The 11,990-nt window shown below is 36.2% G+C and overlaps 3 protein-coding genes across 5 annotated transcripts; 2 read left to right on the top strand and 1 right to left on the bottom strand.

Moving 5' to 3' along the window:
• Nucleotides 1–516: 516 nt before the first annotated feature.
• On the top strand, nucleotides 517–5,871 carry LOC141619300 (uncharacterized). 3 transcript variants are annotated; one of them, XM_074436328.1, is made up of 6 exons: nucleotides 607–761; nucleotides 1,218–3,805; nucleotides 3,876–4,028; nucleotides 4,615–4,757; nucleotides 5,215–5,410; nucleotides 5,755–5,871. In XM_074436328.1, the coding sequence occupies exons 2-3, from the start codon at nucleotides 1,266–1,268 to the stop codon at nucleotides 3,925–3,927; spliced, it is 2,592 nt and encodes an 863-aa protein (XP_074292429.1). In that variant the 5' UTR covers nucleotides 607–761; nucleotides 1,218–1,265; the 3' UTR covers nucleotides 3,928–4,028; nucleotides 4,615–4,757; nucleotides 5,215–5,410; nucleotides 5,755–5,871. The 3 variants fall into 3 exon arrangements, with proteins under 3 accessions (XP_074292427.1, XP_074292428.1, XP_074292429.1); XM_074436326.1 differs by having other exon boundaries at nucleotides 517–3,805; XM_074436327.1 differs by lacking the exon at nucleotides 5,755–5,871 and having other exon boundaries at nucleotides 570–3,805; nucleotides 5,221–5,357.
• A 266-nt stretch (nucleotides 5,872–6,137) lies between these two features.
• LOC141619301 (annexin D8) lies at nucleotides 6,138–8,079 on the top strand. The gene is made up of 6 exons (XM_074436329.1): nucleotides 6,138–6,285; nucleotides 6,434–6,579; nucleotides 6,671–6,889; nucleotides 6,988–7,200; nucleotides 7,302–7,391; nucleotides 7,621–8,079. The coding sequence occupies exons 1-6, from the start codon at nucleotides 6,213–6,215 to the stop codon at nucleotides 7,825–7,827; spliced, it is 948 nt and encodes a 315-aa protein (XP_074292430.1). The 5' UTR covers nucleotides 6,138–6,212; the 3' UTR covers nucleotides 7,828–8,079.
• An 857-nt stretch (nucleotides 8,080–8,936) lies between these two features.
• Nucleotides 8,937–10,601, bottom strand: LOC141619299 (F-box protein At1g30200-like). The gene has a single exon (XM_074436325.1). It carries the CDS (start codon nucleotides 10,256–10,258, stop codon nucleotides 9,086–9,088), a length of 1,173 nt encoding a protein of 390 aa, XP_074292426.1. The 5' UTR covers nucleotides 10,259–10,601; the 3' UTR covers nucleotides 8,937–9,085.
• Between the last annotated feature and the right edge of the window lie 1,389 nt (nucleotides 10,602–11,990).

Raw genomic sequence — 11,990 nt, 5'->3', positions numbered from 1 at the left:
ATTAAGAAAGAATGTCGTGAAAGTAATAATATTAATAGCGGGGTAGTGAACGTGTCTCATAATTTGAAAATAAAATTTACTTTTCATCATAACTACAAGATATGCCATAGAAAAATATCTTACAAATAGTAAATGTGTGAGTTAGACAATTCCAACATAGTTTATTTCATTGAAAATAAAATTTAACGGTAAATAGAGATAGCCCGGGCGAAGCCGGACACCAAACCTAGTTAATACTTATGATATAACTCCTAGAATGTCTATATCATCTCACTCATTGATATGATTACTTGCTAATTTTACGGTTTAACTTCTAAAAAAATAAAATTACAAAATTATACTTCCTCCGTTTTTATATGATTTATCCATTGTTGAATATATGAGTGTGTAGTATTTTAATAAAATGGTAGATCATATGAAAACGGAGGAAGCACTAAAAAGAAAACAAATTCACAATACTAAAACAGTGACTCAAACGTTTGAACTTCGTCATACTTCCAAAAAAATTTAGAAAGTTATTTTACTAAACTTAAAACAGACAATACCCGTTTTCAGCGAGACTTCTGATTTCACAAATTTGGTCAAATCCTTGACCTTTGTTCTTTTGCCAAAATCCCAATTTCCTAAACCCCAGAGAAATTATCCTCTATCAAATTCCCAATTCTCTTAAACCCTAATTTTTATTCAATTTACTAGCAGATTCAAATTTACATTTTCATCAGTAACTGGGATTCCTATCCAACTAAAAACCCATCATTAAGGTATTCAAATACACACTGTTCTTCATAATCTTGTTTTTTCTCCATTAATTGATTAATTACAGTAAAATGACATCAAAGTTGATAACTTTATTACCACATGAAGCTCAAATTCAATTAGATGTATCATTAAGAGATGCTTATTGTGCTAATTACCCTAAATTTACACCTCCATTGAAGTATATATTGTTATCAAATGAAGATTATATAAGTATTAATAGGGCAATTGTTTATGGTGTTTTATGTGAACCAAATTTAGCAAATATTTGTATAAAGTATCTTCATGCACATGTGAATGATGGGTATTGTTTATTTATTAAGATTCTTGTGCAAATTGTTGATGGGTTGTATTCAAAATTATTGGAAATTCCTAAAGTTCAGTTGATTTGGGTTGCTTCTGTTATGGTTGATGTTAGTGGTGTTGGGTTTGATAATCTTTTCGTGTCGATTTTGAGGCAGATTGTTGGTGGGGATTTTAGTGATGGGAATTTGTGGTTGAGTCATGAGATGGTGAATTTGTTGTTAGCTAAATGGGATTTGATCTTGGACGAGGCGCCTGTTGTTTTGGGATATGGGTTGTATAGTTATCTTAGGTTGTTAGCTGATCATTATCGCTTACCGCGAAGTCCAAAGTCGACAGAGTTGAAGAGGAGGGAGATTGGGTTTTGTGTTAAGATGTTGAGGGAACAGTTTAGTTTGTGTGTTAATATTGGGAGGGATCTTATTCGGCTTTTGCAGGACTTGGTTCACATTCCTGAGTTTCGAGCTATATGGAAGGATCTTTTGATGAAACCTAGTGTGTTTGGAGTTCCGGATTTTTCAGATATTTCTAAAATCTATGGAATGAGGACTTCAAGTAGGTATATTTTGCTTAGGATCACTCCTGAAATGGAGACTCAGTTACGGTTTTTGCTTACCCATGTAAAGTTCGGGACTCAGAGGAGGCACCAGGCATGGTTTGCTAGGAAATTTCTTTTTGGTCCCGAGAGAGAGACTCTCATTATTGACATAGTTCGTTTTATTTGCTGTGCACATCATCCGTCAAATGAAGTGCTTCAATCAGAAGTGGTTCCGAGATGGGCTGTTATTGGTTGGTTGTTGAAATCATGTACAAAGAAATACATTGAAGCTAGTGTCAAGCTCGCTCTTTTCTATGATTGGCTCTTCTTTGATGAAAAGGTGGATAATTTTATGAATGTTGAACCTGCTATGCTTTTAATGGTGAACTCAATACCCAGGTATATCGACATTACCAGTTCTCTTCTCGAGTTTTTACTTTTGCTTGTGGAAAACTATGATATGGATAGGAAAAACATCATCCTCAAGAGTGTGTCTTCTGCTATGAGTTTGTTGGTCAGAAAAGAGGTAATTGCATCCCTCGATGTTTTAACCTCCTGCAACTTACTCCCCCCTTATGTCAAAAAGCTTCTTGAAAAATTCATGTTGGAAGTTGAAGCTGGAGTCATTTCCGAGCCTCGATTACCTGAAATGCTACCACAGAAAGTGTTGTCCTCGCTTTCACCAAATACATCGTTCATGGAAACTCAGCACCATCTAGCTGAGATACTTCCAGCACGTCCAGTGAATGCTGAAGCGACCACTCAAGAAAACTCGGTATCAGAATTCATTAATTCAGGGGATTCACCTGGTTTCAACCATGTGGATCATGTCGAAGATGTAGGTATTTTGATTGGTAAAATTGGAGATAGCATGAAAAGCTCAGTCAAGATGGGGCAACAAATAGTGGAAAAGATTCTTCTTTTATGTTGTCGTGGTACTCCTGAAAAGAAAAGTGAGATGAGCTCCGAAATTGTAGCATGTCAAATTCAGAAGGAACTTGAGTTGGCAGGCTACAAACTTTTCTCTTCATTGGAGACTCTCTTAAATAGTGATGATAGTGATGATGAAGTTCAATCGGTAACAGCCACCATCATTCGTGCCTTTATATTAAACAAACATCAACTGATCAAAGAGATGCTCTTTTGGTGGTCAAAAAATGGTTGTCTTGTTGGAGCACGGCTATTATCCTATGCTCTGAGACTTGCGTATGAAGCGCATGAAAGTGGCTATACAATAAGTTCTACTGAGATAAATAAGGCCCCACCGCTGCTGAAATTTCATATTGAAGGACATTTTACATATCTATCTAGAAATAGGGAGGATAATGGAATTATATCTTCTAATGTTGATAGAAAGGTGATATCCAAGATGATTGATGATGCTTACACCGCTTATAGAAGCATCATATTTGAAAATTCTAGCACTGCTTTAAATAAAGACTTCGGTACGTCTTCTGGTAAGCTCCTTTGTTTACACGCCATGCATTGCTCATTGTGGAAGAAAAATAAGTTAAAGTTCGTGTTCTATGGCATCTTTTTTCATCTTTCTGATTTATCCCTTGGTGATGAAGACTTGATTCAGCTGCTGGTCAGACAGTTGGAGGACGCTGATATTGTATCTGTTCAAATTGATTTGGGCTTGAAAAGGTATGCTTTATTTGGCGAAGATTTTGAAAAAGTTTTTCATCTAGTTAGTAGGTCTGTCCGCTGGAAATATGAAGATCAGCTCAAATTTTGGCGCTTGGCTACGTCAGAGCTTATAATTTCCGGGTTCCCCGTGGAAAGGTTGCTTTTGTGCTGCTTCTTCTCCGAAGATTTTGATCCAAAGGATTGTGGAATATTTGGGGGTCTAATGACACTGTGCAACTGCCATGCCCCATCACCTGAAATTGTGGGTGTTGTTATGTTGTTGCCAGATAATAAGTTCCCCGATTTTGCTGCCGCTGTTCTCTCTAATTGGGCCTATACAAATCAAACGATGTTATCTAATAGTTTCGTTGAATTTCTTAATAAAATTGAGAATAAGAATGGGGATGATACCCTTGATTGGGATGGTATCATCGTCAACCAATCTGCTGTTCTATTTTTGGTAAATTTTATTCAAGCACAAAGCGAACTAGGAAATAACATTCTAGCCAAAGTGGGGTTAAACTTACCCGATATAAGAACAAGGCTTGATAACTCAGCAGTTGCAATGGATACTGGATAGCTCCATAATTTTTTCGTTGCGTCCCTAGTATTACTCTTGTCTTATCCAGAAGTTGCTCTCATATAGTAGCTTCAGTAATGACGGTATCATGGTTCTTCATTTTGATATTATCTCGGGGTGAGCTCAGACTGGTTGACATTGAACTGATAAAGTGAGAAGCACTTATGCGACTTCTGCTCTCCGCAAGCTCCGGTGCTCCACTACATATTCAGCAAGAAAATGGTATAGTTGTTATTTCAGTCTTTTGCTTCTGAAGTTCTGATTTATAGGTGCTCGCCCCCATCTCATTTATATTGTCTGGTTGTCCACGTTTAAGTTTTGTCGGTTTGGTGGTAAAAAAAATGTCGATTTCTTGACCAATATGTTTCTCACAATTTACAATGCTTGCAAGTTTCTTAAAAAGATAAGACCACAACGGTTGACCACCAACGTCAAATGGGGTCAATTAATTTTGAATGGTCTAGTTAGCTTCTCTAAATTGGAATAAAGTGACCCAATCCAATACTAAGCTCCGTTCCTATGAGTTGGACTGTGTATCACAAGAAAGGGTTGTTGTGAGAACTAGGTTAGCCTGTTAGGTATGTGTTTATAATGTGGACTAATCATTTCGAGTTTCCGATGACTTTCTTTGAGCTTCATGAATATCTGAAAAGACGAAACTGTATTAATATCCTCATTTTAGTGTTGACTGAATAAAGAAGCTTGATAATGTACAAATTTTATATTCAGGGGTGATCATTCTTAAGCAACAAATTGCTTTTATTTTTGCAGATTTACTTGTTATTTGATTAAACCTGTATTTGTGTAGGTGGCAATTCTCACATGCAAGGTTCAAATCATGACTCGGTTGGGAAGAACCAAACAGCCAAAGAAGGCCGAGGAATAGCATGTGAAAATGACTATGAATTGCAAAGCTCGGCTAAATAAGTGATCAAATCACTGAATGCTCAGGTATGAATCGAATCTTCCTGTGATCACTACCTCAGCTTTTTTTACATGATATTCCCTCTTTTCAAATAGGTGGAGCAGTTGTAGCTCGGTGAATATACGATGTTCCTCCTTGGAGTGAAAAAAAATCTAATGATCTATAGCTTGTCTGTTGTAGCCTGTAGGCGACCCCGTTTCTTTTAGTTTTATATTCTGCATCTTTTTAAGTTTTTATTTCAAGGTATATATCTTTTTCCACATTAATTGCAGCCAAAATAATTGCTGTTTTTGGTTTTGGAAAATTGGAATATGGTGGAATAAAGCAAACTGGCGGACCAAACGGTTTGCACTGGTTTTTGTCGTAAAGTTGCATTTGTTCAATGCAAATTGCAAAACAATTATCATTATAGGTTCAATAATTGATTAAGCTGCTGAAATTCGCGTTTCTTGATTAACCTAATCATTACCCTTGCTATCGAAGGTGAAGATTGCCCTGATTTTGTTTCGACTGGAGTCTCATTGGCCAAGAGATCAACATCAACATCTCTTCAACTTTGTTCTTCCTGTTGATTGTGTGTATTCACCGACAGCAGTACCTTCCGCTCAAAATGGTTCGATAGCATGGAGCCTGATGGCTCCTTATCTGTCATGTGTTCCTCTGCCTGAACCAGTCTATGGTCAGTTATAATTTTGTTTTGTGAATATTAAGTAGCCAGACGATACCTTGTAAATTTACAATGTAAGCGATTTTCCATTTATATTTGCAAATAATTCTTAAATTACAAATATCAATTTTGTTTCAATTATAGAGCGATCAGAAAAAAAAAAAAAAAAAAAAAAAAAAAAAACTACAGGTAGATACAGTCTATGCTGTCGAGACTTGTCATTTTCGCTTAAAGCATCCAATTTAGCATAGTGTGGACGACTGACACTTCGTTTTAGGCATAAATGAATAAAAATACGAGTAGAATCGAGATAAAAGTAAATAAGAGTATTGAAAATTGAGATAAAAATAAATAAGAATATTGATAAATGTAATACTCCGTATTTGCGATATATGTCCAATATACGGGTGTATTCCGACTTCCATGTTCGAGGCGACTTATGGGTGTGTTTCCGACTTCCATGTTCGATACTTGTAGCCGAATCTTAACTAGGTCATGATAGTCACTAAGACTATCAATTAATATTCAAAACGTTTTTGGTTCAAATATCTTTATATTTAGAGTTGAACACCTCAATCAGTTACACATACACCCTTTGAAAAAAACTGAAACAGTAAATATATTTCATTAAATTCCAAAAATATATGTTACCTTATTATTATTAATACACAAACATAACTGAATTAGTCCATTTTCTCCTGAATTACTTACTATATATAGAGATCAATAATTCAATATTCTCACATTCACATTCACATTTCGTCGAAAAAAAAAAAAAAAAAAAAACAGATTAACAAATTTAAATTGAAAAGTCATGGCTACCCTTGTTGCACCAGAGAATTCATCTCCTGTTGATGATGCCCAAGTCATCAAAAAGGCTTGTCTTGGTAATTTTCGTAAATAACCCAACCTTTGTTAACTCGTATTTTCATATATTAAAAACCGCGACATAATATGTCTTGGGTGTTTTGTTATAATTTTCATGTCATTTATATTATGTTATGTGACAATTTGTTAATGATGATTAATTATTAGGATTGGGAACTGATGAGAAAGCTATAATCTCATTGCTCGGACATCGTAATTCGAGCCAAATAAGGTTAATTAGACAAGCTTATCAAGAGGTATACCAAGAGGATTTGATCAAGCAGCTAAAGTCTGAAATTTCAGGGGACTTTGAGGTTTGGCTTTTCATAATTTACAATCGCTTTACCATTTTTTATCGTCTAATCACGAAAATAATATAATTAACGACTTTGTTACGTGATTTAGAAAGCAATGTGCCTTTGGGTTCTAGACCCGGTTGAACGAGATGCAATTCTTGCGCATGACGCTTTGAAGAAGGCTATACCCGATTATCAGGTGCTCCTAGAGGTTGTATGTACCAAAACCCCGGAGGATCTTCTTGGAGTAAAACGCGTTTATCATAAGCTGTACAAGCATGCTCTTGAGGAAGATGTCGCGTCTCATTCTACTGGGAAGTTAAGAAAAGTATGTCGACAAGTTTTCTGTAAGACTGTTTTACAGTAAGACATCGCGAACTGTTAAGGAACTATTAAGGTTTGGGGTTGAGTTATGTTTTCTTGTAGTTTTTGGTAGGAGTTGTGAGCACATACAAGTACCATGGAGAAGATATTGATGAGGTGGCAGCATTCGCGGATGCAAATACTCTTCATGGTGAAATCCAAGACGGGGCTTCTGTTCATGACGAGATTATCAGGATTATCAGTACAAGAAGCAAGAAACAGTTGTTGGCTACTTTCAACCATTTCAAGGACATTCACGGAACATCCCTCTCGAAGGTACAACTCCTTTCTATGTTTTTCTGAATGCCCTGGCTTCTGTAATCAGCTTTAATTTCAGATTTTGCGGGATAATTAGTGTTTCATTGTGGTAATTACAGGCGCTAAGAGGTCCTGCAGAAAACGAGTTCTTTTCGACTGTGAGAGTTGCCATCCGGTCCATTAAGTACCCTCAGAAGTACTTTGCTAAGGTAAGATTATACTCCGTATTAATTAGTGAATCCTGTATGAGACGTTTTCATAAGTACCCTCAGAAGTACTTTGCTAAGGTAACATTATACTCCGTATTAATTAGTGAATCCTGTATGAGACGTTTTTATAAAAAAGACCGCTGCATAAATAAGTCTCGACTTTTCTTTTGATCTTTTCAAGTAATAATATAAACTGATTTACCGAGTCTATTCTTTCTTTTTTTCCAAGATCTTGCGGAATGCAATTAAGGGAATTGGCACGGATGAAGCTGTGCTAAGCCGTGTGATTGTGACACGAGCTGAAATCGACCTGAAGGAGATTAAAGAACTGTACTTGGAGAGAAACAACATTTCACTTGATCAGGCTGTGACTGAAGATACCTCTGGAGATTACCGCGCTTTTCTCTTAACTTTACTAGGGACTGAAGGTCATTGAGCTTGGCAATTTAGATGGGAATAGACTCATTGAGCTATTGAATTCAACGAAAAAAGGGTCGTTTTTACTCGTTTTAGTTACAATAAATTCGTTATTAGATTCAGATTAAGTCGAGTCATTTTAGAGTTTCAGACCGGGTCCGATTCCTTTGTTTTCCTAGTGTTAGTTGATGATGTAGTCCTATTAGGTTTCATAGGGCATATTTTCACTTCTTTTTTTAATTAATAATAAATCCTTTTTTTCGTTGCAAAATATTAGTGAGGATTGTTCGAAAAATGATTCATGGTGACTCTACCAAGTAAATAGGTCGTTAAATCGAGACTGTATCATGGAGAAGGTTTCAGATATGCAAAGCAGGAATTAGCCGTTCCTGTGAGAGAAAGCTTGTACTGGTTGACTGGTTGTTTCCTGCAGTTGCCAGTCTGTGACGATGATGTGCATTACTACAAGATATCGGAGGATGATGACATAACGCTGATGTATCTAATGAAATCCAAACTGAAAGACCTTTAATTGAACTTTGATGTATGCATCAACTCTTGCCTACTGTAAACTGTAACATTGCTCCTGCATACCCAGCATTAGATTAATGGGATATGTTCACCAAGGCGGAAATAATCCCACACGACCCTACGACACAACACTAGGTTTATAGAATATGTTCACCAAGGCGGAAATAATCCTCTCACGATTTCCACAACACAAAACATGTTCACCAAGGCGGAAATAATCCTGTCGCGACTCTACAACACAAACAATTTGAGAAAGGGCTTGCCAAGAATTATTTCCGCCTTGGTGAACATTTCCCATCAACCTGTTGTTGAGTATGCAGGATTATGCTCAAGGCGGAAATAACCCCGTCACGACACAAACATGTTCACCAAGGCGGAAATAATCCTGTCGCGACTCTACAACACAAACAGAAAGGGCTTGCCAAGAATTATTTCCGCCTTGGTAATGAGTATGCAGGATATCTTCACCAAGGCGGAAATGTTCCCGACTTCCTGTCACGACTCTGCAACACAAACACCATGTCTGCATTCCTGGTATTTACAGGACTTGCCAGTAAACGATGCAAGAACAAATTACAGAACACAAAACACAAATGCATAAAATTGTCATGATTTATTTATACACAATGTACAAACCACCATCATTCTCAGTAAACTCTTACATAACAAATCAAAGTTTCGAAACTATGAAAAAAAAAAAAAAAATCAAACAAATTACAGAAAAACATAAAATCTCAGTTGCATTATCAAAATGAATTCACTTCCAATCTATACACTCTTTTCTCCTTCCTCTTCAACAACTCCTTTGAAGCTTCTTCAAATACTGAATCACCTTCAAAACCGCCCCACATACTCGCCCCATCGCATTCTTTTCCTTTATCAACACCACCATTCACCTTATTCTCCGGTTTAATCACAACCAATGTCGCCCCTTCCATCACCTGCCCATTACTCGGCAACTCCAATTCCTTCACATACCACAATTTCATTACCAAATTCCCTACATATCCCATTTGAGATGTCGTTGTTTCAGCAGCTGCAGCTGCAGCCGCCTCCTGGTTGATACGAGTAGTACTTTCAATTGAAACTGAGTCAACTGAGTCAACTGAGTCGCGCAGTTCTTGAATCTGCGCGGAATTCATGTACAGCTTCCCTTGCTTCCCCGCATCTGAAACAACTGCATTACTTAATTTTGGACATTGATTCAATATCTTTTTCATTAAATTATGACGTCCAGATGACGCAATTAAACACGAAATTATCCAAATTATCCTTAATCTCAGCTCCTCATCCGAAAAAATAGGCTCATCATCATTTTCACAATTTCTCTCGCGACTCGCACCATCCTTACTTTGCAAAATCGCGGTCGCGCCTAGAATTACACATCCTTCCATACCTTTCCCAAAACCAGCTTCCCATTTCAACAATGGCATATTCTTATTAATCCCGATTTCGCCGCCATGGCAGGGAAGCTCAAGGTTAATTGACTCAACCTCACTAAAATTCTTCAAAACTTTATCAACCCAATTGAAAATGTCAACTCCACTACCAAAATTATTACTTGAAGAAGAAGAATTCAATAATTTTTTATTATTTAATAATATCATTTGTTGCATAAAATTAAAGGGTTTGGTCAAGAATTTAGAAACAAAATTCTTGAAAAAACTCTTTGACCCATTTCTTGATTTTGATCCTTCTTCAATGGGTTTTTTCAGTTTCGGGTTATTGTTATTCATCGTAATACTTACGGATCCAATTTCCGGTATCAACGTTGCGAAACGTTTCGAAACGGCGAGACATCGACATAATGATCTTGCATCGTAAATCTTGTTTAGAATTATCAGTAGAATTGCGTCTGGTAATTGATCAAAGTAATCAATTTGTTGTTTTTCTTCATTCACCATCATTTCTTGATTCATAATTCAACGCACGCGCTTTCAACCTAGTAAACTCGATAAGTAACAATAGTAATAATAAGGATAATTATAATTATAATAATTTGATGATTATTTGATAGAATTATAGAGAATAATATAATATAAGAAGGATGGAGATAATGAGAATATGTGAAGAGAAAAGACGGTAGATATTGATAATGGTGGGCGTTATTTAGGAAGGGAGGAAGGGAGGGGGGGAAGAATATGTCGTGTGGTTTGTTAGAGTATGAGTACGCGTTTTGAAGAGAATTTGGACACGTTGTATGTAAAGGATGTTGTTATCTACAATGTCGGCCACTTTTGTATCATTATTTTATGGATTAAAGTAATGGGGGATACTGATTATGATATGAATATATGAATAATTAGTGTATGATTATATGGTTTTGGGGTTTTGTAGGATTGTGTTGACTTAATGACTTGTAAAGTAAGTAAGTTAGTAGGGGAGATTAATTTGATAATAGTAGTAATAGTGGTTGATTTAGGGGTCCAATGGGGTGGAGAGTTGATCAATAGTACAGGTCAGTTCGAGTCAGTTTAATTCAGTTTAGCTTGTTTTGGCTGTAGGGCTAACTGGCTAACATTTCGGAAGGCCACCTAGAAGCTTGGGTACATAGCCTATCTTAGTCGGCCCTACTAGAAAGAAAAAATACTATTCGGGTTGGGTTAGGTTTAAGGTTAAGTCAGATAGGCTCGTGCCAAGAGACGAGCATATTTAGGGTTGGACCAAGTTTGTACAAGAGTTATACTCTCTCGATCTGTTTCGGTTATTCGGTTGCTATTTCACTAGTGTCGATCTCGTGCGAATGCGCGGTTTTTTTAGATAGGAATATTAAAGAAAATAATAATTATACAATTGTTATTTAACTCAATTTTAAATTTTAATTGTAAAAATTATTATTATTAGTGTTTTGTATTAATGGGTGGAAAAGGAAAAGTTTAGTATATTCCGGTTGTAAAAGTAATACTCCCTCCTATTCTCCATTTTCTTCCCTCTTTCCTAAAACATTATTCAGGTTTTCTTTCTCTTTCTTTTTTTGGAAACTTTTAATCTTATTTTATTCATTTCTCTCTCATATCACCAAACCCCACCCAACTCACAATTCCTTATTTAATTCCTAATTATTCATTTCTCTCTCCTATCACCAAACCCCACCCAACTCACAATTCCTTATTTTATTCATTCTTATCTCCTATCACCAAACCCCACCCAACTCACAATTCATAATTTATTCCTCTCCTTAATTCTTGTGCCCCCAACAAAGGGGAAGAATATGGAGAATAGGAGGGAGTATAATGAAAGCTCAATTACAGATATGATATAATAAAAGCCCAATTACAGATATCATATAATGAAAGCCCAGTTATCATTTAGGCCATGTTCTTTTGGACTTAAAGTCACTTAATATAAGTTCACTTCAGATCCTATAAGTTCTGTTCAGTTCAGTTCAGAACCTATAAGTTCAGTTCAGATTCTATAAGTTCAGTTCAATTCAGATCTTATAAGTTCAGTTCAGATCCTATAAGTTAAGTTCAGTTCAGTTCAGATCCTATACCTCACTTAATTTAAGTTCACTTCAGATCCTATAAGTTAAGTTCAGTTCAGTTCAGATCCAATAAGTTCAGTTCAGATCCAATAAGTTCAGTTCAGTTCAGATCCTATAAGTTCAGTTCAATTCAGATCAGATAAATTTCAGTCCAAAAGAACAGGGCC

This window comes from Silene latifolia, chromosome X, assembly GCF_048544455.1.
Source record: "Silene latifolia isolate original U9 population chromosome X, ASM4854445v1, whole genome shotgun sequence".
Taxonomy (NCBI): Eukaryota; Viridiplantae; Streptophyta; class Magnoliopsida; order Caryophyllales; family Caryophyllaceae; genus Silene; species Silene latifolia.
The sequence above is the reverse complement of the archived record's forward strand: the minus strand, read 5'-3'. Positions and strand labels throughout refer to the sequence as shown.

Coding starts and splice junctions, on each gene's coding strand:
- LOC141619301 (XM_074436329.1), top strand. CDS start 6,213: ATGGCTACCCTTGTTGCACCAGAGAATTCATCTCCTGTTGATGATGCC. Junction 6,890..6,987: donor CTACTGGGAAGTTAAGAAAA/GTATGTCGACAA, acceptor GTTTTCTTGTAG/TTTTTGGTAGGAGTTGTGAG. Junction 7,201..7,301: donor ACGGAACATCCCTCTCGAAG/GTACAACTCCTT, acceptor TGGTAATTACAG/GCGCTAAGAGGTCCTGCAGA.
- LOC141619299 (XM_074436325.1), bottom strand. CDS start 10,258: ATGAATCAAGAAATGATGGTGAATGAAGAAAAACAACAAATTGATTAC.
- LOC141619300 (XM_074436326.1), top strand. CDS start 828: ATGACATCAAAGTTGATAACTTTATTACCACATGAAGCTCAAATTCAA. Junction 3,806..3,875: donor GTTGCAATGGATACTGGATA/GCTCCATAATTT, acceptor CTCATATAGTAG/CTTCAGTAATGACGGTATCA.